This window comes from Gavialis gangeticus, unplaced genomic scaffold (genome assembly GCF_001723915.1).
Source record: "Gavialis gangeticus isolate Ggan-Ray unplaced genomic scaffold, GavGan_comp1, whole genome shotgun sequence".
Taxonomy (NCBI): Eukaryota; Metazoa; Chordata; order Crocodylia; family Gavialidae; genus Gavialis; species Gavialis gangeticus.
In genome coordinates, this window is record NW_017729030.1 from 54,262,471 (window position 1) to 54,289,669 (window position 27,199).

Below are 27,199 nucleotides of genomic sequence, written 5' to 3' on the forward strand. Positions count from 1 at the left end.
TACTGGTGCTTTTGTTTTAAAAAAAATAAATATAAAGCAGCAGATAGAATTTGCAACAAGAAAACAGGAAAAGGCTGCCTTCTCTACTTCAATGTCTCTGTGAGGAAATACATATCGTAGTCAGGCATTTACTTCTAGATGGATGATACTTTAATCAAAGAGTGAAACTTGGCAAGTTGTATTAAAGTTGTCTTAACTGGGGTATTTGAGTGACAGCCTTTCTATTCCAATTCCCTCTTTGGCAATAGACCTAGCAAAGATCTTTTGGGGCATCTCTACCTCCATTGTTGATTTAGAGGTCTTTACCATCCCAAAAAAGCATCAATCTGTGGCTCTGGGCATCTTAAATAACTTTTAAAATATATGTGTATAGAAGTGAACAACCCCTTCAATCAAGTGATTGAGAAAACTGTTGTGATCATTGGGTTCAACAAACACAGGCACACATGAATGAGAAGAATCAAACAACAAACTAACAGTGGAGCACTAAGCAAACTTCTGCATACCCTATGTCTCTTAGCTAACTAGTTAACTGAGGGACCATCTTTCAGTTAACTTCCTCAGCCTCCTTAGTTAGGGAACATATCTAACATAACTGCTATTGCTACAGGAACAATAAAGTAGCAACTGCAATAATCATGAAAGCCATCCTTTAGTTTTATTAAGTACCTAAGTACCAACGCTGGAGGTTGCATGGGGAGGGGATGAGCTGTGAAGGATGCTCAAAGGGTGAGCATATTTGGACTATTCACATCTTGGCAAGGAGTGTAGTAGAGGAATGCCATTCCAGCAGGCCTTATCTTCCAGGCTGAGAAGACATTTCCCAACTCAGACATTTCTACCAGCTCCAGCAGTGACAGAGACAGTGCTCGAATAAACTTATCTTGAGCCACTGACAGAAGTAGAGTCAAAGTCATCTCCTTAATGATAACAGAGGCAGCCAGATATGATCAGCCATGGGTTTGACCCTCTGGTCATGGAGGGACATAGTGGTTAGCTGAGTTTTGCATTGGGTTTACTTTCCAGGTAAACCTACAACATATGTAGCTCCAGGTAATGTAGGTCTGATATTGCCACGTTTACGTATTCCATCATGAGGCTAAAGAAAAGATGTAGTGTTCTGGTTTGCCTTCCAGTTTTGAGCCTTCTCTAGACTCACAATTTCAAGTTTTCCTTTCCAACCATGAGAGCCAGACAGTTTATTTTCTAATGAATACTGAGATGAATAATCATACAACCGACCCACCCCAGCACCATCACTTTAATAAAAACATCAACTATCAAAAAACTTGTGATAATGTCACAGAGCACTGTAAGACCCCCATCAGAATCACCTTGTGGCCAATATTGTTGTTTGCACTGTTTTTGTTTGCAAGCAGTAGCAACCTGCACTTAGAAGTGTAGCCTCAGATTTTAAGGTCTTATTTTGAAGCCTTGTAAACTGTATCCAACCACATTTATCTTCTAGATCTAGGAAAGCTAAAAAGCTGGGGATGAACCGGCATATTTCACACCACAGGTTTCAGGAATTCCTGCTATGCCCAAACCAAAGCACACACCAGCTGATGCTCTGGGTTCACTAGAAGGAAAACACAGAACTAAGAGCCAGGGGTAGCTACAATGTCTTTGCCTCCTAAAGATCCTTCATTTCTCATGGATGTGCATGTCAGAAGTATGTGGAGATGTACCAGAGGCATGACCAGGAAACTTTGTGCCCTGGGCAGCAATCATGGCTACTTTTCTTGCACCCTCTCTAGGTTGACAGTCCCACTTGCCTGCCCCTATTTAGGCTACTGAGGTGCAGATGCAGACACCCTCATCTACAAGCTGCAACTCTACCTCTTCCTTTTACTGTATTCATTACTGCCAGGGATCCCCAAAGGTGTCTGGGAGAGGTGACATGCCAGCTGGCTTTGTATCCTGGCTGGCAGTAGCACCACTAGATTCCCAGAGAGAATATATTCACTCCTTAGTCCCTGATGTGGACCAGCCTTGGAAACACAAGTGAATCTGTCTCTTGTCTCTTCCCAGCTGTTCTCACTCTGGAGAACTTCAGCAAACTGAATTTGTCCCATGCCAGGTCTCAGCCCAGCTTTGCTCCACTCCCAGGCTCCTCCCCTTTGAATACACAGCTTACATAAGGCGGGGGACTTTAGTTTCCTTGGCTGAACTCCAGAGAGTTTCTAATGATATTGCTGTCTATAGGCAACCGCCCTCTATGTCCTGTGGAAATCATGCTAGTTTGCACAGAACACTTCTTTCTTCCCAAGAGAGCAGTGCCACAGGAGAAAGGTAAAGGGGAGGCTTTGACTCTGCATTGCTGCTGTCACCAGGCATTTTTTATATTAAATATTTTGTTGTAGAAAGCCTGCAATGCACAGGCTGCAGAGTTCCCCCCTCTGAAGAGCGGGGAAAGGGAGGTGGATGTACAGGGGAAGGAGATACCATGTGTCATAAGACGGGATTGTAATGTCAGAGACTTTGCTTCAGATCTTGATTTATTTTGAGTGTATAGAAGTGTCAGGGTGAAGACTCCAAGCTGAGGTCTTTGGAAAGGGGCCAGGATTATACAAATTCTATGACAATTTATATGTGAACCCAAAACTTGAAATTGCAGATATCTTATTGATTTCTAACCTCTCTTTCCTTTTTGTTGGCTTTCTCTACATGCTGTTCGCTCAACAACTTCTGTACTGTGATCATTTTTGAGGAGAAACTAAACTATTCCTTATTTCCTCTTCTCAAAGGAAAATAAAGGCTGTATAGACCAAATTACATTTTTCACTTTCATCTTCCTTCCTGTGGAGATTCACAGGATTTATAAGCAGCAGATGCAAAGTTACACAGCTGATGACTCAAGAGGGTTTGTTTCACGGGCAGCTGATTTGAGGCCGAGTAGGACCTGACCCCTCTAAACATAAATACAAATGTTCAGGAACAATGTTTACTGTTGTTAATTTTAACTAGTAAGCTTTCTCTACTGCTTAAAGTTTGTAATGCCATTGGCTGCGTGTTCATTCTGCTTATGTTGGTGACAGCCTTGCTGCACAGTTCAACATGTCAGCTGGGCAAGGCATTTTATTTCTGATTAGTGCTGGGTGTTGGCAAATAGACCAATGGTCACTGACTGGGTGCAGGTAACTGAGTTATATTGGCTATTTGGTTATTCTCCTTTATGCATTATGTAATGCAGTTTTGAACGCCAGAGTTCACAAAACTCAGGGAGTGAGATATTCAGAAGCACTCAGTGTTGTCCTACCTTGGGTGTACATCTTGGTACCACACCTCATTGGAGTCCTTCCTGGTCCTCCACCCCTTGATGAAGTCCTCCTTCTTCTTTGGAGTCTGCAGAAATAAGTCATTCCAAGCTGTGCATATCTAGGGTGAAAGACTGCACTTCACTGGCTGAAGTGATTCTGCTCTTGGGTTGAAGCTACAGAGTGTGCCCAGTTGTATGGGAGTAGTGAGCCTAGAAAAAGGTATTATCTTTCATTTTCACTTGACGAAAGTGCCAAGAAGCAGCCTGTGCAAAATAAAAGAAAAGCATATTTTAAGGAGGATGCTTATAGTAACTATTAGTGTTATTTTTCCTCTGTGACCTTAACCAAATTCAAGGCCCCAGTGAGCTGAGTTCTTTACAAATAAATTACAATCTGCAGTTACATAGAGCCCCAAAGAGATCACAATCTCAGCAGGCAAAAAAGGAGTGTGATTATACTTTTTTATTGAGAAGGGAACTGAGACACAGAGCTCTGGGGCAGAATCTTCTCATTTTAGGCACTCAAATGATAGTTGCCCAGTCACATAATGGCTATGTTTGGTGCTTATGCATAGTCTGTGTATGTGCCATGTGGATGAATAAGCTTCCATATGGTAACTGAGCATGCAGATAAGGCTGTGCTCTAGCACGGCAGGTATATGCACATGTCCTGGGCAAGTGTAAGTCATGAACTGTACCTGGCAAAGGCCCAAGACCACTGAGCTCTTCTGTAGTCTAGTCCCACATCCCACACTGAGTCACCAGGGCCCACATCCAGGAGATACAGGTCCTACAACACCCATTCAATCAAGGAGGGTTTGAGCTTGCGTGTCTCTGACAAGCCAGGACACTGCTCCAACCACTAGGCTATAGGCTAAGCCTTAGCTAATGCTCCTTTTGAAGCTACCCACTTGGCAGCTCAGACAGGAAGCCAGCAAGACACAAATAAGCAGTAAGTTGCGTGGCTTAGTGAGACAGTTTCATAGTTTCTAGGGTTGGAAGGGACCTGAGTAGATCATCTAGTCCGACCCCCTGCCATGGCAGGAAAGGGTGCTGGGGTCAAACGACCCCAGCAAGGTGTACATCTAGCCTCCTCTTAAAGACCCCCAGGGTAGGAGCCAGCACCACTTCGCTTGGAAGTTGGTTCCAGATCCTAGCCGCCCTGACCGTGAAGTAGTGCCTCCGGATATCTAGCCTAAATCTACCCTCTGCCAGCTTGTGACCATTATTCCTGGTCACTCCTGGTAGTGCTCGGGGGAACAGGGACTTCCCCAATGCCTGCTGGTCCCCTCTGACTAGTTTGTAAGCTGATGGCTGATGCTCAAGGATAAAAAAGGAAACCCAATAATGCAGACCCCTCCCCCCACCCTCTTGCTCCATTTTATCCAGGGAATATTATGTGCAACATTCAGTGCTCGGTTTCAAAGGGAGGGCTGGAGAAGGTAGTGGGTTAGGTTGAACCTGTGACCTGCTGGTTACAGCTTTGTGCTAGAAAATCAGGCTCATGGAAGTTCAAGCCCTCTTTGGGTAAGAGGGACCTGGAACCTCGCCCCCCACTTCCTGGGTTATCAGGCTAAAGTGTATGAGGGTCATTTTGTACAGTGTGTAAACTGTGCATAAATGTAAAAAATGACACTTATGTGGCTGGGTAAGTGCCACGGGTGCATAAAGTAAAACAGGTTTCTACCCATAGTGACTTGTCCAGGGTCAAACAACATGTCCAAGGCACCATGGAAAACAGAATCTAGGTCTCCTGGATCCCAGTCTTATGTCTGTATCACATGGCCCTCCATCCTCTCAGTATCTATTGTGAATGCCTTTGATCATTTACACTTGACCCCTACCCAAGAAGAACATTTAATGGGCCCTGCCCCTTACAATCATTGGTTTACACGCTCCTCTCTCCAACCTTTACTAGCAATTATCTGGCAATGAGGAGCAAGTACCAAGACTGTATTGCCTGAAAAAGGCTGTTTGCTTTTGCTGAGGGAGGCTTGTAAAAGCCTGTACTAACAGTTGCTGCACTGTATCAAAGAGGATAAGAAAGCTGAACTATGATCTCTTTCGTAAGGCACTGTGGTTTGTTAACTGGAGTTATAAAATATGGTTTGGTATAAAACTGTCATTGCTGCCTCTGCTTTATATGGAGGCCCAGTCAAGGACATACACACTTAACCAGTGACAACAGGGATGGGCCAGTGACCGCAATTAAAGAGCCCTACTGTGCTTCCCTCCGTGTTTGGAAACACTGGGTAGGTGAACCGTTTTCTCAGCCAGTGGCTCTCCCTGCTCTTCCTCTTTCTGTTTATATTCTGTTAAACTCTTTCCCCCTGTAGGATGTCAGATGAAGAAAAGTACATTCGACAGGACTGTCCAATAGTCCATGGCATCCCAATGGTATGTGCATTTTCCTTCAACTGGGAAAGGATCGACAATTTCCAGAGCAGGCCAGAAGACATTGTGATAGCCACATACCCCAGGTCTGGTGAGTTGTCGTGGTCTTAACGTTTAGGGGGAAAAGCACTGTGTGAAACTGGGTTCTGGAATTGTTGATGGATCTGCTTTTGAGGCCCATCAGTTTCCCACCACACAGAAAACCAGCTCCGTTGATTCACGGCTGCTGCTAGTGTTAATGCATAAGACCCCTCTCCAATGTGATGTAGCACCCTCCCCACCAGTCAACCACTGGAACCCACCCCTTTCTCTTGGAGTCTGTACCCATCTGGATTGGGCTACATTCCTTTCTTAACTGATTGCTCTGCAGCCTATGGCTTCCCAAACATGAATATCTCAAGCACTTCCCACCAAGGGAGAGTAATGGGCATTTCCCTCACACCAAGCATAAAACCAGGTTCAGGACTTTATTGGGCCATCATGGGGGCCTCTATATCGTCTGCATCTGGCTGTGGTGGAGAGTCAGGTCTGAAGGCCATTATAGCACCTTCTGGGTTGTGAAGGCAGGCCTTTGGCAAAGCCTCATGCTCAGCTCAGCTCTTATCATGCTCATTTGTGTTGGTCCACCATGATTAAGCAGAGACACAGCTGGGACCTGGAGGACTGGCAGTGTAGGGCCTCAGAGACCAGGGTTTACAAACAAAAAAAAATCAGAAGTGGGAAGTACATACAGGTGGCCCAACAGTTTGGCAGATCTCTGGAGTCAGGAAGGGATGAAGTCTTGCCTGACTCAGGCAGTTCATTTATCATTTTTCTGGCAGACAAAGGCACCTCGCTTGCCTTTTTGCATATTTAAGAATGGCTACTCTCATTGTTACTTATGCAATGTAGGGCTTTCCCACCATGGAAGGTTCACAGAGGGAAACGTTTCCCAGTGTGAGTAGGGGCAGCAGAGCCAGCGTTTGAATTGCAATCCCAGGTCTGTTCTGACAAGAAGGAATTGGAAATCAAGACTTTTCCCCTTGGGCCCTTGGTAGGTTGGATGGTTGTCAATTCATTCAAAATACTGGCCCAGCTTTCAAAACAAAGTGTCTTGCAATGCTCTGCATGAGACAGAAGAGGTTCAGCCCTTGACAGAGAAGACAACAATCCTTGCTGCAGTAGCATTGTGGTATGCCATGGCTCTCAGAGGGAAGACAGCAAGGGCTAAAAGGCATTAAACGGGGGCCTGCCTGGGAGGATGGGCAGTATCAGAACTCTTACAGGGTGGGCCCAGTGGTCAACAGAGGCTGATGTACTGCATGTTACCAAGGAATATACATACTCGTAGTAAACCCCGAAGGGCAGGAACTGTGCTTTCCTCTGTGTTTTGCAAGCTTAAAAAGGAAAACAAGCCAGCCATTGTCTGACCTTAGGAGAGGCTGCCTGCAATCGCTGGGACAGGGTGTGGTCTCAAGGTGAAATCTTGCCTGCAGTAACTTTATTTGTGAATGATGGCAAAAGATCATGTGTTGTAGCAAATTAAAGAGATTCCATCTCTGTCCAACCTCAAGCTAGTATGAGAGAGAGAGACAGATACACAAGATCACAGCAAAGATGTGAAGCAGGGTGATTTCTGTTGGTTTGCTGGGAAATCTGTGGGCTCAGGTCTTCCTTGAGTGTTCTTGGGTAGGTAAGCCTGATATTTGTCTGAGGTTTTCCACTTGCTCTTTGCTTCCAGGCACCACATGGATGAGTGAAATTGTGGACATGATCCTGAATGATGGTGATCATGAAAAATGCAGGCAGGCTGTAATCACCAACAGAGTGCCCATGCTGGAATTTGCTCACCCTGGAAAGAGGCCAGCAGGTAAGCTGGACACTACTGTTATGTGACTACACACAAAGCCTCACATATTTGGTACAGATGGCCTGCAGCTCAGGAGAGGAAAGATGGACTTTCTTCATAGGTCTTAGGTATTTAGGCTGCTGGGATACCCTGAAGAATATTATCTTTAGTCCTTTGCCCCTCATCAGGAGTTATCTCTTTGGAAATCTGCTTCACAGGCACAGAGCAACTGGCCAAGATGCCGTCTCCTCGCAAAGTGAAGACCCACTTGCCAGTCCACCTCCTACCCAAGTCCTTCTGGGAGAATGGCTGCAAGGTAACCAGATGCAGTGATCCTGCCTTCTCAAGAACAGCATGATGGGGGACCACTGGGGTTCCCTGCATCATGCCTTTGCCTTCAGTGGTGTTTCCCAACCAAACCTGAGCAAGGGCTTGTTCTTCTTCCCACCTCCAAGGGGCATGCACAATGGGTTACAGGGGCTGCCATGTATGTTACTGCTCTGCCTAGGTTTCAGAAGGGGAAGCAGAGAGAAAAAATGACCTGCCTGAAAGCACAGAAGAAGGCAGTGGAAAAGCTGTCGTACCAAATCCTGCAACCCCAGGAACTGACACAGGAAGCCATAAGGGGCAATTCCCACTGTATATAGAAAATGCTAGGGTTTAGGGTCACAAGCCAATGAGCTTAGGAGGACAGAACAGGTACAGTTAAATAAATATTAACATTAAGGTACATACACTTAAGAACTAAGTAACAGTGAGTACTAACACTGTGGTACATACACTCAAGGAGCCTTAAACCCTCCTACATCTCCAGAGCACTCTCTGGTCCTGCTGTCATGCTTACACCATGTAGTCACTAAGCCACCTGGGAGGTCTTTGCTTTCTCTGTGGTCTACCTAGGAATTCAGGAGTGGGGCCCCCACTAGCTCTGGTTTTATGTACCCTCCAGTGTACACAGTCCTGCTCTTGCCCCCTGTACTGGTTTGTCCTTGCCATCTTCATTTTCATCAGGCCATGGACCCCACCCTACATTTCTGGATCTAGAAGCAGCCTCTGGCAGCACCCTATTGGGCCTGTATTGGTGAACGTTCGGTTACGAAGGCCCTGGAATCATCTTGGCTGTTGGCGAGCAGACCTCCCCAACTCCCTTTGTGGCCAGGTTCTCTGCTCTCTGAGCACACATAGGGTTTCATCTGATTACAGGATACTACTGATGTCCGTCTGCTGGGCCTGCTTGCTAGCTCATAGAGCACCTCAGAAAACTTCCTGATGACAGTGTAAGAGCCTTGAACATTTCACCAAATTTTTGACACTGTCCCCACTCCTGGTCTGGTTCTGTACCCACACCAATTCCCTCAGTTCATAAACCTGACCCTAAGGCAGGGGTGGGCAATTATTTGGGCTGGAGTGTCACTTAGGCAGGTTTGGTGAGCTGTTGCAGGCTGGGTCAGCATCGCCCCCCTGGCTCCACCATACCAGGACAGCACCCTCCACCCCTCTGCCCCACGGCCCACAACAACTCATCAAAACTCCCTAAGCCAGGGGTGGGCAATTATTTTAGCTGGACTCCATTTTCTCTCTCTCCCTGATCCCCATACCCCCTGATCACCGCCCAGAATTGCAGTATGTCCCAATCCCCACCCTACCTACAGCTGCAGGTTGCCTCAATCCCCACCCTGCTCAGAGCTGCAGCACACCTTGATCCCTACTTCTCCCAGAGCTACAGCATGCCCTGATCCTCACCCCGACCCAGAACCTGCCGGCCGTGTCTGCAGCTTATGCCAGCACCTGCCTGATGTGCTAGAAACAGCCCTGGGTGGGTGCTGGCATCAGCTGTGGAGAGGATGGCAGGTTCCTGGTGGGGACTGGGGCATCTGCCTGGGTCCACAGCTGACACCACTGCATTAGCCCTGGGCAGAAGCAGTGCTGCCCACTCATCCAGCATGATGGAAACAGCCCTGCCCACCGGGCATCATGCAGCAGCCGCAGTCACCTACTGCATGGATCCCATTAGTTCATGGCTACTCCACCTGCAAGTGGGATACAATCAGTTGGTTGGCTGGATCCAGCCTGCAGGCCATATTTTTCCCACCCTTGCCCTAAGGTCATAGTACTCTTTTTGCCTGTGTGTGGCTGCAGCCTGATGTTTCTTAATAGCTTGGCTAACTGAACTTAGGTATCCTGTCACCTTTATACTCAGATGGGTTGTTAAATTCCTCCAATATATTTATTTCAGAGATAACATCAACAGGGAGGCAGATGTCCTGTCCAAACAACACCATATATGTTGTATACCCTGTAGATGACTGCACACTCTTCCAGTAGGCCCTCATGACATAAGGGACCTCATCCCGCGTCATCTGATTGCCTTTGATCAGGGAGGACAGCATGTCAATCAGAGTATGGTTAGACTGTTCCACTAACCCATCAGATTGGGGGTGATATGGTGTTGTGTGGGTTTTGCTGATTTCCAAAAGGTCACGTGCGGTGAAAGTTGAGATTCAAAATTTTTCCCTTGGCCAGTGTGGAGGAGTTGACACACACCATAGTAGCACATGAATCTCTCTCAACAAAAACCTTTGCCACAGTCTGAGCCTCCTGATCAAGGAGAGGGTACACTTCTGCCCACTTGGAAAAATAGTCAGCTACTACTAAGACATACTTGTTTCCATGTGGAGTTGTGGGTAGGAGAGCCAGAATATCCATGGCTGTCCTTTCCAGGGGCTGTCCAGCCTGCATGGAGACAATGGAGGCCCTGGGGTTACTCTTCATTGCTTTTCAAGGCAGACTTTGCATGACGTACACAAATCTCTGACAGATTTTCTCTAGACTAACTAGAAATTCTGCGACTGGACCTTGTGCAAGATTTTCTCCATGTCTAAATGCCCCCCTAATTGTTGGTATTTTCCTGTTCAGGTACCGCTATTCAAATACACTTGAGTCCTTGGGCCGATTTTAGAAGTTTTTGCACCAGTACTCCTTGTCTAAGGCTAAACTAAGGCCACATTATCTAGTATCACTTTAGGCATGGATGCTGCTGCCCTTTCTCAGGCAACTCCTCGCTATTGATTTCCTTCCACCTTTTTACCTTAGCAGTTTCTCAATTTCAGCATTTCCGGCCAGCGTTTTGCACACTAGTCTGCCAACCCTGTCACCTCCCTTGTCCTTGGAGTTGGTTCACTCTGGGCTGTCTCTTCTGCTTATAGTGGCTGTCCCCCACCACCTCCACTTTAAGTTCAGCTTCCACTGTGGGAGGCCTATGAGACAAGGGATCGGTATTCTGATGCTGCTGTCCATAGTTGAACTTGGCTAGCCTGTTGCAACCACCTAGCCAGTTGTCCTTCAGGTTATTGAAAATTGTGTAGCCACCCGAGAGAACCATGGTCTGTTCTTAATGTGATTCATCTCGCTAGGAGGAAGTGTTGAAAATGTTTGCTAAAGGTCACCACAGTGAGCAATTCCTTTCTTGTAATTGCATATTGGCATCCAGCTTTGTTTAGGGTTTGGCTTCTATACGCTATCACCTTTTCCTGACCTCCTTCAACTTGTGACAAAATAGCTCTGATGCCAACATCAATTGCATTACTGTCTGATGAGAAGGATAACTGAGGGTCAGGGTATGCTAAGATAGGGGATGACATCAACCACCATTTTAGTTCTAGAAACGCATCTTGAAATTCCTTAGTCCAAATTAACTTCGTCATATTGGAGAGCTTATGTAATGGGCCTGCAATAGTAGTGAAATGTGCCACAAATCTCCTATAATAGGCAAGACCCAAAAAGCAGCACAGTTGTTTTACATTTTGAGGTCCTGGCCAGGTTTTAACACCTTCCACTTTCTCTGGATTTGGCCTACCACCTCCGTGGAGATCACATATCCCAAAAAGTTCACTTCCTTTCAGAAAATCTGACATTTGGCAGCCTTTCTGACAAAAAGGCTTCTTAGATTGGCCTCCTTCAGCTTCTTAAGCACTGTTTTCACTTTCCACAGGCGCTCCTGAAAGGTTCAGCCTATCACAGTGATATCATCCAAGTACACCAGCCAGGATATCCACTGTATATCCAAAAGTCTCTTCCTAGTGCGAAAAGTGGTCTTGGCTCTGTGCTCTGGGTACACTTTTACTTGCCAGTACCCACTATGCAGATCAAGGGTAGAAAATGATTATCGGGCATTGGCCAGGAGGTCTAGCATGTCATCAATCCAAAGTAAGGGATAGGCATGCTTAACAGTAACGTTATTCAGTCTGTGGCAATGCCCACAGACCCTCACCCCCCCAACACACACTTCTTCTGCACCAACACCACAGGGGCAGCGCATAGGCTGACAGAGGGCCTGGTTGATGCCTCTTTCTTTCATCTCTTGCAGCTGTTGGTCAAACTCCTGCTGGTAATGAATGGGTACTCTTGTAGGCCCCTGTTTGACAGGTCTGGCACTGTCAGTGTTGATCCAGTGCTTTGCCAGGCCTGTATGCCCTAGATCAGGGGTTTTCAACCTTTTTAAATAAGTTTACCCCTGGTGGCTGGACATGGAGCAGTGGCAGTGCAGGGTGGTGGCTGCATGCTCCCCACTGTGCATCTGGCTGGCTGGGCAGTGCCTGTGTGGCCTGCAGAGGGGTGCTGCTCCCTTTGCCTCCTCCTCTGGCTGTGCTCCTGGGTGGTGGCAGTGCTCCATCCCCGCCTGCCTGTGCGTACCCCCTGGGGCTTTACCAAGTACCCCCAGTTGACAACCCCTGCCCTAGATCATGGTCTCCTAGGTTGAGTATATCTGCATACTCCAGTAGGACTTCCTGCACTGCCCTCACTTGCTCAGTTTCCAGGTCACAGAGACTCAACTTGAACTTGTCTTCCAATTTTCCTGCAGCCCACTGGAGGTTATCACCTGGTTCTCCAAGATGATAGTTCTTGTCTGTGCTCAGTACCCTTATAGCAACCAACTTCTCTGCCCCAGAGTCTGCCTGCAGGACAGCCACCCCCGTATCAAACATCCCAATTGCAGTGCCTTGATATGTGACTTGAGGCTTTGTCAATATGTTGGCAACATGCACTGGGATTTCACCGTTGTGGCTCTTACCCATTGCTATTCCCATTAGGAATCCTGATCCCTCATTGAGCTTAGGTTTAAATAAGATCTCCTCTTCTTCACAACACCATCTCTTCAGTTTGCCAGTGATCATCATCTCACTTAGAGGAAGTATTGTTAGATTCTTCTTCACTATAACTTCACATACTTCTGTTTGGCCATCTGTGGCGTACAGGAGGAAACACTTTCCCAGAAAGGAACAAAATCAATCTGCAAAATTCATAGTGACATGAAATATTTTTAGGAAGTTGGTGCCTAATAAGGTATCTTGATTGGCATCCTTTGCTATGAGGAATTTACATGGCAGCTACAGGCCTTGGAAGTCCACATCAGCACTCCAGTCTCTCAGAATAGGGAGCACTTCTCCATTGCCTGTTTTGACCACTAGTTCACAAGGTTGAAGGCTCTCTGTCTCTGCTGTAGTTTGCTCCCATACCTGGCTATGTACAGTGGATACCTGGGCAGCTGAATCTAGAAGGAATTGGCAAGAATCCTCTCCTAGCTTCCCTTCTAGGTAATATCCCAATCTCATGATACCAATAATTACCACCTCATCCTGTGAGCCTCTGTATTTACAAGCAGTGGATAGGCCCCTCTCCACTGCCCATTTTAGTTTCCATGTCCAGAATGCCACCTTCTCTCTGGGCATTCCCTCTGGAAGCGATCACGGCTGCCATAGTGCCAACATCCACCAGCAGCCTCCTGATGAGACCCCAGCCACTGTGGTCCTGGGGGGGGCATTTACTGGCATGTCTGATTTGGGACTGAGTGTCCATACTCTTCTTGAGTTTGTCCAGTTCGCTCTGGATTTCCTTCAATGTCTCCATCATTGTTTGCAAAGCTAATGGTTCCAGTTTTGGAATGGATACTGCTGACTTCTCCTCGGCATACACACGTACCCTTGCTTTGGTGTCCTGGGTACCTAGAGCCCCCAGCTTTTTTACCAGTTCTATCTCAGTGGCTAGCTTTATAGCCTTGTCCAGAAGCTGGTGCTTTCCCAGCCAAAGTTGAGCCTGTGCCTCCCCACTGAAGGCATTGCTAACAAAATGGTGACAGGCCAGCGTACCTTCTCCTCTGGGCTGACTTATGGGAAGGCCAACATGGCTAATCATCTTAGGGCCATGCCAAACTCTTAAGCTGACTCTGCTGCTATATTCTTTTGATTAAGGAAAGTGCCATGGTCTCAAACAGGATCTGCACCTGGTTGCAAAGCATTCCTGAGGGCTCTTATCAGGTGCTGGTAATCCCGCTTGGCTTCACAGCAGAGCCCATGGTAAACCTCCCTGGCCCTCCCTATGAGTAACATGCTCAATGATTTTTGTTTGGTGGCCCTGTCCCACCCATTTAACTTAGCTGCCATTTCAAGCTTTTCAAACCAGTCATCCCATTCTTGTTCCCCACTAAAGGATGCTGGATTGAATATTGACCTCAAGGCATTAGGTGGGAGGGGGGTGGGTGTTTCCCTCCTCTGGGGTACTTATCACCTCAGATCAAATACCCACACAACAAAATCTATACACTCCTGCAGCAGTTTGCTCATTGCATTATAGCCTGTGAACACTAATTGCACCAATGCCACCAGTTGTACCAACCCTGCAACCCCAGGAACTTGCACAGGAAGTCAAAAAGAGAAGTTCCCATTCTTATATAAAAATGCTAGAGGTTAGGGTCACAAGCCAATGCGCTAAGGAGAAAGGAACAGGTACAGGTAAATAAACATTAACATTAAGGTACATACATTTAGGAACTAGGTAACAGGTAGTGAGCACTAACACCACCATGGTAGATATACTCAAAAAACCTCCCACACCTCCAGGTGTGCTCTAAACCAGCCTCTGGCCCCAAAGCGCTCAACTGCCATTTGCACATGCTTCAATGTCCCTGGTCCCACTGCTATAGTCCGCAGTTCCAGCTCTGCCAGTACTCCTGGATCTCCACCCATGTGTTTCCATCTGCTGCTGTATCCTGCGCTCTGCCACTGCTTCCCACACTCTGCCACTGTTTCCTGCTTCCTCTCCCTTTGTCTTCCTGACCCCAGTGTCTCTGGGGGCTGCAGTCTATTGTAGTCAGCCCAATTCTGCAAGACTGTTCCCTTTGGGGACTGCTGGGATTTGTAGTCCAAATCCAGTCAGCAAGGCTGCTCCCTCTGCTGTCACACTTTCAAATTACAGACATTACATTCAGTTCACACAGTATAAAATGTTATGATGAGTCAGGATTAGCTGCTTCCAGTTGTCAGCCCAGTCCTTAACAATCTGGTCCTCTGCCCTCAGCTTATGGTGTCCAGGGACACTCAAATGCTTGACAGTCTTCATTGTGGCCATGAGCCACAGATTGCATCCCTGGCAGTAGGACTGGGATTTTGAATGGACTCTATGGGAGTTAGGTGCCAGGGACTCCTTTGATAATCCAATTCCAGAGCTATTGAAGGTCACAGAGGCAACACTGATTCTTCTCCTCTCCCTGCCCCAGGTGATCTATGTTGCCCGGAATGCCAAGGATGTAGCTGTCTCCTTTTACCACTTCGACCTGATGAACAAACTGGAGCCAAACCCGGGGACTTGGGAGGAATACTTCGAGAAATACATGGCGGGCAGAGGTGAGTGTGGTGTCTGTTGCAAATTTGTGCCCCTGGGGCATTAGCAGTATATCTATCTATCTATCTATCTATCTATCTATCTATCTATCTATCTATCTCTAGATAGATAAATAGATACAGATATCCATATCTATCTATCTAAATAGATTGATAGATAGATAGATATAGATATCTATATCTATCTATATAGACAGATATATACAAACTTGTTAGTCTGAGAGGATGCCTTTAACTTCCAAAGACATACAAAATATATGAATATATATTGAATATATGAATATTCATATCAAGAGGAAGAAATTGTGTGTGAAGACTTTTTTCTACATATAGATAATATATTCTATATATAAGAAAAAGTCTTCACACACAATTTCTCCCTCTTGCTAAGAATATTCATGATGGGTCCTTTAAATATATTCTGTATGTCTTTGGAAGTTCAGGCCATCCTCTCAGACTAGTAAGTTTAGTAGTCTCCATCCAATCGCTTCTCCTCTTCACAACAGGATACTCATACATAAGAATCTGCACATCCGGGGATCCACTGGCTCAGATGTTCCTTGAATATAACCTAAGGGCCAAGACTCAGCCCTTATCTGGTCTGCCTTGATTGGAGCTATGTTGATTTATACCAGCTGAGAATCTGACCCATTTGATTTCAGTGCAGCTTTCCTGACTTGTCTTACCTGGAATTCCGGCCTATTGACTACCAGGGAGGGATGCCAGTTTACACTAGCTGAGGATTTAACCCACAGACTTTGATAAACGTTATGCTGCTATACAGCATGTGGGGACCTTGCCAGTTAACTTCAAAGAAGCTAACCCAGTTTACATCAGCTGGGGATCTGACCCTAAATTGTATCCATGCAGTATTTGGTTGCTATCTAGTTTCTGTTCCAGTCATGGAAGAATAGATAAGGATTTTAACCTGACACTCAGCGCATCCACACGAGACGATGACTTCACAGTACCCGAATAATACTGCACAGTAGCACATCACAGCACAGACAGTGCTAATATGCTACTGTGCAGGATTATTAGGCTACTACACAGTAGCGTCACTTAAAAGATGTTTGCTGTTGCTACTGCGCAGTAACTCCAGTTACTGCATATTTGTTTAGTACTTGCTAATACAAGTACTAAATAACTGCGCAGTAACCACTGTGCAGTAACGTCTCATGTAGATGCACCCACTGGAACCAGAAAAACAAAGCACTTAGCCCAATGTACAAATGAGCAGAACTGGCGGTTTGTGTGCAGACACCTGTTTTCCATTTAGTTTCAGATATATGTGCACACCATGAACTCCAGCATAGTTATACTAGTGCAGACTGTGGCCCCTTGTTATCCAATACACTCTGCCTCTGATGGTATTTGCATACCTCTTTCTCTAAATATAGTTGCTTATGGTTCCTGGTATGACCATGTGAAAGGCTGGTGGAAGAAGAGGCAGGACCACCCCATTCTCTACGTGTTCTATGAGGACATGAAAGAGGTGAGTGGGCAACAAGACCCTTCTGAACAGCAGTCTGCCTGCCACCCTGGGAAAACCTGTCTGTGGGTATATTCAAGTACATTATCAATACATGAGACGCACTAAGAACATTTAAACACTTTGGCTGGTATGAAAGTGTGAGAGTCACGCTTACTCTCCCCCCATGCAGAAGAGTGTCTAAGGAAACAAGGGAGATTGATGGGCTTCTGTAGAGCAGGCAGAGAGAGGAAGGAAGTGATCTTGGAAGAAAGTGCGAGTAGGCACATGTTCTTTAACTTGAGTACTTATGTGGGTCCCTTACCACGCAACTGCAAGTATATTTATTCTTATAACATGATTGTGACCAAAGAACCTAAGTAGGCTGAGCTGTGGCCTACCATTCTTGTAGGGAACACCACGGGTGGCCTAGTGTGAGCATGCTTGGCTGTTAATGCCTGCTGTCAATAGCTTCCTAAGCAGGATAGCTAGATGCCTTTTTCACTTAGGGAAAGATGAGAATCTGGGTCTGATCGGTTCACATTGACATTATGTTTTATTTAATTGGGTGAGGTTAGTTTCCTGGTTTATATTACAGCTTTATGACATTTTTGTTGCGAGTATGGCTGGCTGTGCCTGAGAAGAAAGGGTGAGGCTCTGAGAGAGCTGGGGAGAGAAAGAGCAGTTCCAGAAAGGACAGAGTGGAGTCCTAGGAACTGCAGTTGTACAACAGAGAGGCCTGAAGCTGAGCAGCCTGCTGTGCCATTGGGGATGTTGGCACTCTGCTCCCCCTCCTCCCTCCTGGCAGCTGACCAAAATGAAAATGCTGAAGAGCTCTCTGCTTGCTGGGGGTGGAGGGCAGCATGCTACAGATTGCTGAGGAAGCCAGGTAGGGAAAAGGCAGGGTCTCAAAGCTAGAAACTTGCACCTTTGCAGCCACACCAGGGCTGGCTTCAGGGTGTCCTTTAGGAAAGAGAGACCAAATAAGGCTTCTTCTTGGAGAGTCCTGAGGCAAAGCTTCTCCTGAAGGGTGCATGATCTGTGATAGTGACATAGATAAGCATTCAAATCATAGAAAAGTAGGGCTAGAAGGAACTTCTGGAGGTCATCTAGTCCAGTCCCCTGCTTGAAGCATGATCATCCCCATTCACCGTCCCACACAAGTCCTCGTCTAACTTATTCTAAAAACAGTCCTGCTGCACAAGCCATATTCCCCAAGGACATCAAAAAGACCCTAAGCTACCACTAGTAAAGCAGGGGGATGAGGACTGTCAGTGTCCTGTTGAGAACAGGTTGAGAAAATGCAGTACACCATTTAGATACGGAAAACTGAGGCAATGAGGGAATCACATTGGCCAAGAAACCTGTAGCTGAACAAGGAACTAAGCTCAAGTGTCCTAGTCTCAGGCTGGTGCCCAAAACACTGGACCTTCCTGGCTCCTCAATTCCTCATGCTCATGTTAGAGAACAGGCTTGTGGGACTGTGTTCTTTATAGGGTACCAAGAGACAGTTTCTTTTTTAGAGGAATAACTTATAGTTTTCAACATACAAAAAATGGTGTCCTTTTTTTCAGATCAGGAAGAGGGGGAAGTTGGGACATATTTGGTTAAAGAAAGGGGAAATAGTTGAGATGTGCCACAACATTTATTTTCAATTATATCCCTTGATGGGGTTGTGAAACAGCTGTTGTTTTTGTGTTCCTTATTTTCACTCTAATTTCTGCTTTTACCTGAGAGAGGAATTGGGACTACTGAAATAATCTAGGAAAAGAAAGGTGGACAGTATTCCCACTCCGGTAGAAACCAAACACAGAAGTGGTTAGACACGTTAGTCTGAAGTCCACAAAAGGTACAGTGGAGTGGCAACTTAAAAACTAACTGGTTCAGAGAGTCAGGAACTTTTGTGGATGACAATCTATATGTCATCCATTTCTCATATGTTGATAAAGTAGGTTGTTGCCTGTGAAAGTTCATGCCTTTCTGAACCATTTAGTCTCTAGCAACTGGGTAATGTTGGAAATGTCATGATAACCTGATCTTGGTATGGATATTTGGGGAAGAGATTTGGATAAATCTGCAGAGTACACCTTTCAACTATCAGGAATGGAATTAGTCATTGGCAGAGTTGTACCAAAAGCTCCCCAGTAAAAGGAATCCTGATTAGTGTCAAGTTGTGAAGTTCCAGTAAAGTTTAGCTGACATACAGACAGCAGAGTTGGAGAGTAAAAGCCAGATTCTCAGCTGACATAAATCAACACACCTCTCTTGGTGTAGACAAGGCAGTTGCATTACCTTATACAAACTGAGGACTGAACCCCTAAATTCCCCTTCTGCACCACTGTAGTTAGCAAGTTACAGTATTATGGAGTTAGGCACCAGGATTAGTATCTCTCTCTCTCTCTCTTGACATTGCAAAACAAATCAAGCAGAAACAGAAAACTACCATAGCAAACATTGTTGAGGGGCAAAGTACTCAAAAAAGAGTTAGAAAATACCAAGATTAAGGCTGTCTGTGGAGTATGCTAATGATAGAGAAGGTGATAAGGAAAGGTTTTCATGATCCACTGGATGTCTTTTCTCTGCTTAGTACAAGGCTAAGTTGGGTTGAGAGGTTGCTCAGATATATTTTTGGAGGGCTGAACAACTGGTTTAGAATTCATATAACATTTCAGGTTGTTGACACCCTGTAAAAGTTTTAGGTTCCCTTTCCTTTGGTGACACTGATCACCTGAGTAGGTGAGCAGTAGGGTCCCACCACACCCCATCTGGATGAAACACTTGCCTGTCTCTTTGTAGGACCCAAAGCGTGAAATTCGGAAGGTGATGCAGTTCCTGGGGAAAAACCTGACAGAGGAGGTTCTGGACAGGATTGTCTATCACACATCATTTGACATAATGAAGGAGAATCCCACCACCAATTATAGGAAGATCCCACATTCCCTGATGGACCACAGCATCTCCGCTTTCATGCGCAAGGGTGAGCATAGGTGTGAGCACAACCACACATTATTTTTCTCTTTAGTTGTCATAAAAAGATGTTTCCCCACCCAGTTTCCCTTCTACACTGCCTTGAAAGGTGGCTCTTTCTTTCTCCCCCACCATTAAATAGTTAATGAATAAAGTGTACCAATAGTATTGAGAGTAGAGAGCTGAAATGAGGCCCCCTACCTCCAAGGGGAGTACCTGTCTCATCACACTACAGAGTAAGAATCCCATGTTTTTTCTCTTTCTAGTTCTAGGATTCTTGCATACTTTTCCACTCAGTGGTTAAGCTTCAGTAGGAGATCAGAAAGAACAGAACAGTCCAGTAGTTGAGAGCACTTTCTTGGGAAGAGGGAAACATGAGTACAACCTCCCAGTGGTTAACATGAGTCTAGAAGCCAAGGTTCCTACTTCAAGGATAGGAGGCTATATCAGTAGGCTACTGGCTATGCTTACATGGACTGGTGTTTGTCAGTTGTTCTGTCTGGTTGTTCTGTCAGTTGTTCTGTCTGGTTTTTCAAGAAACTGGGGACTTAAGGGTCTTTCTGAGTATCCAAGAATGGAATGACATTCCAGCAGAACTCAGGTGGAGGTAGAGGTCTAAAGAACATAGCTATCTATCTTAGCTTTGCTGGGGCAGCTGCGGGCTGCAGTTGAATCACGCTTAGTGACTTGGGATACCGAAGGCCCACATAAGTGACACTTAGACACCTTAACTGATGGAATGGGACCTGCACCCTCTTATTGTGACTAGTAAGAGTGGGTGGTAATCAGTACCTCGTTGAATTGGGCCTGTACTGTATCTAATTAGTACTCCATACAATGAACTAGAGTTCTTGCCCTGGTATATGGAACATGTGTCCATTCAATGGCCCTAAAGACAAATTTCCCTCTCAGCTATACATGTATAAATCTGTTGGCTCTTCATGGATGAGTGTCACTGAGGGCAGAACGAAGCCCTTTCTCACTCAGCGAGGTTCTGCTTTATTGCAGTTTGCTCTTACAAACGACCCCTTTGGCTCATGTGGGCCTCTGCTGTTTCCTTCATTGTCTCTTTCTCATCTCAGGGATTGCTGGTGACTGGAAGAATCACTTTACTGTGGCCCAGAATGAGAGATTCAATGCAGACTATGAGGGCAAGATGGCTGGGACCACCCTGCGGTTCCGAACAGAGGTCTGATGTACCTGGAGTCTCCGTGTCAGGATGCGAATCCAAGCCAGATTTCTGTGGGGCTTCCAGTGACAGCAACTTTTATTTTTCTACCTCATTCCTTGCAAAACCAGAGGTCAGCCCCCAGGAAATGTCTCTGTCCCAGTGGCAGGCAGCAATATGTTGTTACTGGGAAGAGTCTGGGGTTCCTTTTAGAAAGTCCTGAGTAGCAGAAAGTCTCACTGCCTAGTTAGCTACCATACAAATACACCCTATTTTACCTCACTCCTTGTTGAACGCTGAACTGTATCCTGACCAGTCTCACTGTGGGCATGGACCTAGGTTTGGGTGTGGTGATGAAGTAGCCATCACTGGGGCACATGTGGCTGACCTCCTCACCCCTACTGTTTATTCTACCAATCACCCACTTGGTCCTTCTTTACAGTTGCTGCTACAGAGTGGGTGCATCTATACACATAATTGATGTGATTCAGGCTGACTGCACAGTCCTGGGAAGGCACCTACATGCTCACCCTGTTGGGAGCAGATTTGCTCTTTATGGCTAGGGACAGAAGTTACACATAAACCAGTTTAAGTGATCAGAAACTGGTTTAAACCTGTAACAGAACAGAAGGTCAGTGCACTTAAACCGCTTTCAAAATGGCCAAAACTGGTTTACAATAAACCTGGTTGGATGTAGTATTAGACTTCACTGACTTAGCTTGAATCAGTTTATGGAACTTCTATCCCAGATCCCCTCCCAGTTCCAGTTAACTCATGGTTCCCCAGCATCCCATAATGCTTTGCAGCCCTGGGATGGGCTGCCTGCTCCAACAAGCAGGGTCTGCCCCACCCCTCTGCTCCCTAGCCAAAGCAATGTCACTCTGGGTGGCTAAGGAGGAAGTGGGGGAAAAAACCCTCACCCCTCTGGCCAAGCATCAGACCCCCAGACAGGTGCTACTGGTTGGAGGGGCGGGGGGGGAAGCCAGACCCCCAGCTGGTTGCTGCCAGCCTGGGGAAGGGAGAGGGGGTACAAACCAGGAGTCCAGAGCTGGGAGGCATGCCCCCTTCTCAGACTCCAGGGAGATCCCTGTACCAGCATTTGGCTCTGCCCCGGGAGCTGGGCTGAAGTCCCTTTGCCACATCCCCTCCTCAGCCTCTGGGCCAGCTCAGGGTGGGGGAGAGGGGGCAGAAGCCTGCAGGAAGGCTTGGCTCCACCCTCCATGCTCCCCTCTCAGCTGGTCCAGAGGCTGAGAAGGGAATGTTGCGAGGGGCCTCCAGCCTGGCTCTGGGGTCTGAAGGGCAGCCCTGAGGCTGAGGAGGGGGTATGGCTCCTGGTTCTGGGGGCAGAGCCAAGCCCAGGTGCAGACTTTCCTCCCCCGTGGTCTCAGCTGGTAGGGAGGCGTAGATAGATTCCAGTCCCGCTCCCAGCTGGCTGGGGGAGGCCGCCCAGAGTAAAGCCCCCAGTTTTAGCTCCTGTTTCTCCCCAGGCTGTTCCTGGCTGGGAATCCAGTGCCGGACAGGGCAGGTGGGTGCCCCCCATCCCCTCGCTCAGCCAGTCAGGAGGGGGCATGGCTTGGGAAATCAGAGGGCTCCAGCCCTCTGCAGTGGCTGGCAGCTGGGAGGTGTGCTCTGCTATTAGTAAGGGCCACTGCAGGGGTCTGGCTGCCTTTCCTGTTTGAAAAGTGAACATCAGTTCACTTGCTTATCAGTTCAGTCTTGGCAGTTTAGAAAATTCGGCAAAGATTTTGAATCGATTCAGCCTTGGGCTTTTTGACAGTTTGTACTTAGCCTATAGGATTAGGCAGATCCTGGCCTGTTCCTGCTCTGTTCTGCCCCCCTGCAACAGATAGAGGGATCTGCAGATTCCTGATGCAGCTACCCAGGTGCCAGGGGGCTCCCAGTGGTGCAGGCTCAGCTTGGAAGGGAGCTCCAGGGGGACAATCTTAGCTTGTGGCTAGTGCGCTGTGGGCACTCCTGACCCTCCTCGCTGGCAGTAGCGGATAGGGCACCTTGTCCGTGAGGTGATCGCAGAACATCTCCTACCCCAGCCCCTGTAGTAGGGCACCTGACTGGCTGCCTACACACCTTAGGCACAGAGTGTGACCATGCGCACATGCACATCAGCTTATTTTGATGCACATTAAAGCATGACAAAAAACTGCGTGGTTTCGCTAATGTTAATCAAATTGGGCTAATGAGCCTTTTTCTAGTACCTAACAATAGAGGTGCTAAATTTAATGTGTATTAGCAAAAGCACATGAATGAACATGTAGACATGCCCACTGTACAGTAGATTAATCTACTATGCAGTAAGGTGTCTTGTATAGATGCACCCAGTGTGTCTACACTGTAAAATGAAGGTCTAATTGTAACATGTGCTACCTTAATTTGGTCAGTAGCGGTAAGGACAGCAACAGAAACACAGCAATGCAGGATTTAATACCTGCTACAGCCAGAATCACTGGAAGGTTTGTACTCTGATTGCTACTGTGCCGGTGCCACAGCATCTCTCCTGCTGTTACTTGTGCCAGCTAGCACATGCTACAACCAGGTAATGCATGCTCCTTTTGCTGTTTAGATGTAGGTCTAGATTTTTTCCATAACAGCAGCTAAAAAGGATGAACAAATAAAGAGGCTTTCACAAAAGAGCTGCGTACAGAAGTCTGTTGTCATTACTGGAAAGAAAGTCAAGATTCACTGAAGAACCACACCCCAGTGAGGTAAAGTCAAGCACTTGCTCAATGAGATATCGTGCAGGGGCATGGTGAGGATCATTGGGCAGGAAGGAGTTGCTGGGGAGATTCTCTTATTTAGAAGGAAAAATAATCATATCACTACCTCAGACTAGTGGGAGCAGGCCCTGCTGACCAGCCAGCACATATCTCTTTACCTGAACTCTAACCTGTCTGTCAGGCTGATATCTAATAATGCAGCACTTGAAACCATGTCCCCCTGATTTTCCCTTTGGGGTCAGGAAGGACATGAAATTCAAATAAGGAGTGGGAGCTTGCAGGGGAGAGGGGACTGAGATAATGCCAGGTGAAGAACCGTATGTGTGGAGCAATGGAGAAGTTTCAGCTTGTACCTAGTGGTCAATGTACCTGTCTGTCCAATGGCTCTGGCTGTCCTGGGTGTCAAACTGTAGTTGGCCACCTAAGACATTTTGAAGCTTGGGATCACCATACCTTCCCTCCTCCCCCAGGGGGTTGGCTTCTTCCTCACTAGGAATCTTGGAGGTTCTGCGAGTTGTCCATCAAGGGGCTCACAATTGTGACTAGGGTAGTGATGAGGTCCCTGCCAAGGGTGCTCTGGAACTGCTCCACAAAGGGACATGTCACGGGGCAGGCTTCAGGCTGCTGTGCTTTGCAGGGCTGCCTGATTTTATACTTGCCAGAGTCACTTTGCCTGGGCTTGGCTGTTTCTCCTTCTGTCCATAGTCCTTTTCCTGCATGCCCTCCAACATCTTCTCCCCGACATCATGATTCCATCAGTTTTCACAGAGCTGGACTTGGGCCGAACCTTTTCTCCACATGCTTAGGAGATCCAACCTCTCCCTCCTGATCCAGTCAGAAACACAGAACCTAGGAACCGTGTCCCTGCTTGAAGCCATGCTGGTCCACTCACAGAGATGGGTTGGAAGGCACTGAGTGTTTTCGAAACACAGAGGGATTCAAATGGGGAGGTAAGCTCCTAGTCCACTGAACTGAGCCAACAGAGATCACATTACTCTTCTGAGCAATCAGCGCAAGACATTGATTTGGCGAAATTTTGTATACTGGCAGAAGTAAGGGACTGTCTACACACAGTTTCTGCCAGCTGCCATTTGGCAGGGAAGGGCTTATGCCACTTGGTGAGGTGGTAGTTTTCTGTCAACCTACCCCTGGGGTTTTGCTGCCTAACTGGCCCTTTCTATGTAGATGCATACAAATTTCTGTCACCAACACACAACATGCCCATGTAACACTACAGCCTACACCTAGTGGAACCTTGCAACAATCACACAAGCATAGGTAGGGCATGGGTATTCAGTAAGGGTCTGCTTAAATTGCAGAGGGACTTACCAATATTCATGGGTTGATTGAGGCATAAGTCTTGTTAATGAGAGTGTAATGGGAGGCCATGTCAAAAGTCCTGCTAAAGTCAAGTCATTCACTGCTCTCCCCATAGTCCATAACACCTTATCATAGAAGGAAATAAAACTGGTGAAGCACAGCTTACTGTTGCTGAATGCAAGCTGGCTGTTCCTGATCACTTTGTTCTCTGCGTGTTTCTAAATAGACTCCTTGAGGGTTGGTTCCATGGTTTTTCCAGATATTGAGGTTAGACTGACCGGTCTGTAATTCCCCAGATCCTCCTTCTTCCCTTCATCAAAGATAGCAACAATATTTGCCCTTTTCCTATCATTCAAGATGGCACCCAAACTTCAACTTGACCAGTCAATGACTTCACCTGATTCCTTCAGTACCCTATGGTGTGTCCTATTCTGCCCTGCTACCTTGAAAATATCTGTAAGTCATTCCTAACCTGTTTTTCAACTACTCTGGGCTGTTTGTCTCCTCCCCTATCTTTGTCAGCAACTGTGCTCATTGTCTGGTAGCTGGCTTTAATTATGAAGACTCAAGTAAAAAATTGCATTAAATACTTCAGTCTTCTCTGCATCATCCATAATTAAATTGCCTTCTCCATTTGGAAAAAAGCCTACAGTTCCTTGGGTCTTCCTCCTACTCCCGACATATTTGTTGCATTTTTCATCCCTTGCCTGTTGCTACTCAAATCATGCCTTGGCCTTCCTGATTTTCTCTCTGGAGGCCTGTGAAATACTTAGATATGCTCACCTAGGAGTTTGACCAGATTTCCACTTTTTGTAGGATTCCTTTTTGAATTTCAACTCACTGAGTTGATCGCTTCTAACCGCATCAGTCTCTTGTTGCAGTTCCCATTCTTCCACTGGGATAACTAGCTCCTGTGCCCTTAATGCAGCCGACTCAAAGTATAGTCAGGTCTCCTGGACTCCATTCTCCCTTAGAATTGCACCACAGGGGATCTTGCCCACCATCCGCCTGAGTTTGTTAAAATCCAAGTTTGTTAAAAGCTTTATAGAAGTCCAATATCTTTATGCTGCTCTTCTTCCTTCCTGATCTTAAAGTCTATCATTTCATGGTCACTGGCTCCCAAGTTACTTTTCACCTTCACATTTTCCACCAAGGCCTCCCTGTTTGTGACGAGCAAGTCAAGCAGAGCTCCCCCCCTCAGTTGGCTTTTCCACCACCTGTTCCAAAAAGGTTTCCCCAACACACTCCAAGAATTTGCTAGACTGCCTGTGCACTGCTGAGTTCTCTGCCCAGCAGATGTCACAGTAATTAAAGTCCTCCATGAGAACAATGTTCTCTGATTTGGAAACGTCCTCTAGTTGTTTTAATAAGGCTTCATCCTTTTCTTCCTCCTTGTCTGGTGGCCTATCGCAGATGCCCACCATGACATCCCCTCGGCTGCTCTCCCCTCTAACCTTTACCCAGAGGCTTTCAACAGTCTTGCCTCCCACTTTGTACTGCACTTCAAATTATGTCATCTTTTACATACAAGGCAACCTGGCCTCCTTGTTTTTCCCTGCCTGTCCTTCCTGAACAAGTTGAAACCATCCACAAGTACTCCAGTCATGTAAACAGCCCCACCATATCTGTGTATTCCCCATTACATCAAAATTCTGCAACTGTACTAAGACCTCCTGTTCTTGTTTATCCCCCTTGCTTCTTGCATTAGTATATAATTATTTGAGGTAACTAATGGATTGTCCTATTTTCTCCCTGAGAACATTGCTAAGGTTTCCATTATTGCCTTTCCTTAATAGGATTTTATCCACATCCCCTGGCTCTTCACTTATTTCTGGGCTTTTGTCTCCATCCCTTGGTGAATTTAGTTGAAAGCTTTCCTCACAAGCTACTGAGCCTGTATGCAAAGACACTCTCCCCCTGTTTGTCATATGGACTCCATGTCTCCCAAGCACCCCTTCTGGGAACATCAAGCTATGGTCCAAGAAGCCAAAGCTCTGCTGGCAACACCATCTACATAGCCACTTACTGATTTCCAGGATGCACCTCTTCCTACCTAGGCCTTTACCCTTGACCAGGAGAATCAGTGAGAACAATTCCTGGGCCCTTGACCTCTTCATACTTGCACCTAGAGCAGGGGTGGGCAAAAAACAGCCCACGGGCTGGATGTGCCCCACGAGGCCATTCTACCCAGCCCGCGGGGCCCCTAAAAAAATGTAGAAAATTAATATTTCTCTGCCCTTGGTTCCTGTCAAAAATGACAGGAAACAAGGGCAGTAGGACCCAGGGGAAGGGGCTCCCACAACAGCAGGCTCCCGGCCGCACCCCGCAGCTGGAAGCCCCAGCGCAGGAAGCTCAAGTAGGGGAGGGGGGACCCCAGGCAGGGA

The 27,199-nt window shown here is 46.7% G+C and overlaps 1 protein-coding gene across 2 annotated transcripts; it reads left to right on the plus strand.

The window, feature by feature from the left end:
* Positions 1-2,190: 2,190 nt before the first annotated feature.
* LOC109301234 (sulfotransferase family cytosolic 1B member 1-like) lies at positions 2,191-21,334 on the plus strand. 2 transcript variants are annotated; one of them, XM_019522244.1, is made up of 8 exons: positions 2,191-2,292; positions 5,596-5,744; positions 7,374-7,502; positions 7,700-7,797; positions 15,034-15,160; positions 16,558-16,652; positions 19,425-19,605; positions 20,678-21,334. In XM_019522244.1, exons 1-8 carry the CDS (start codon positions 2,219-2,221, stop codon positions 20,788-20,790), a joined length of 966 nt encoding a protein of 321 aa, XP_019377789.1. In that variant the 5' UTR covers positions 2,191-2,218; the 3' UTR covers positions 20,791-21,334. The 2 variants fall into 2 exon arrangements, with proteins under 2 accessions (XP_019377789.1, XP_019377791.1); XM_019522246.1 differs by lacking the exon at positions 2,191-2,292 and adding an exon at positions 5,409-5,511.
* The last annotated feature ends 5,865 nt before the right edge of the window (positions 21,335-27,199 follow it).

Bases quoted from the DNA above. Each gene is read 5' to 3' on its own strand.
- LOC109301234 (XM_019522244.1), top strand. From the start codon at position 2,219: ATGTCCTGTGGAAATCATGCTAGTTTGCACAGAACACTTCTTTCTTCC. The intron at 2,293-5,595 runs GTAAAGGGGAGG...TTCCCCCTGTAG, and splicing joins AGCAGTGCCACAGGAGAAAG to GATGTCAGATGAAGAAAAGT. The intron at 15,161-16,557 runs GTGAGTGTGGTG...CTCTAAATATAG, and splicing joins GAAATACATGGCGGGCAGAG to TTGCTTATGGTTCCTGGTAT.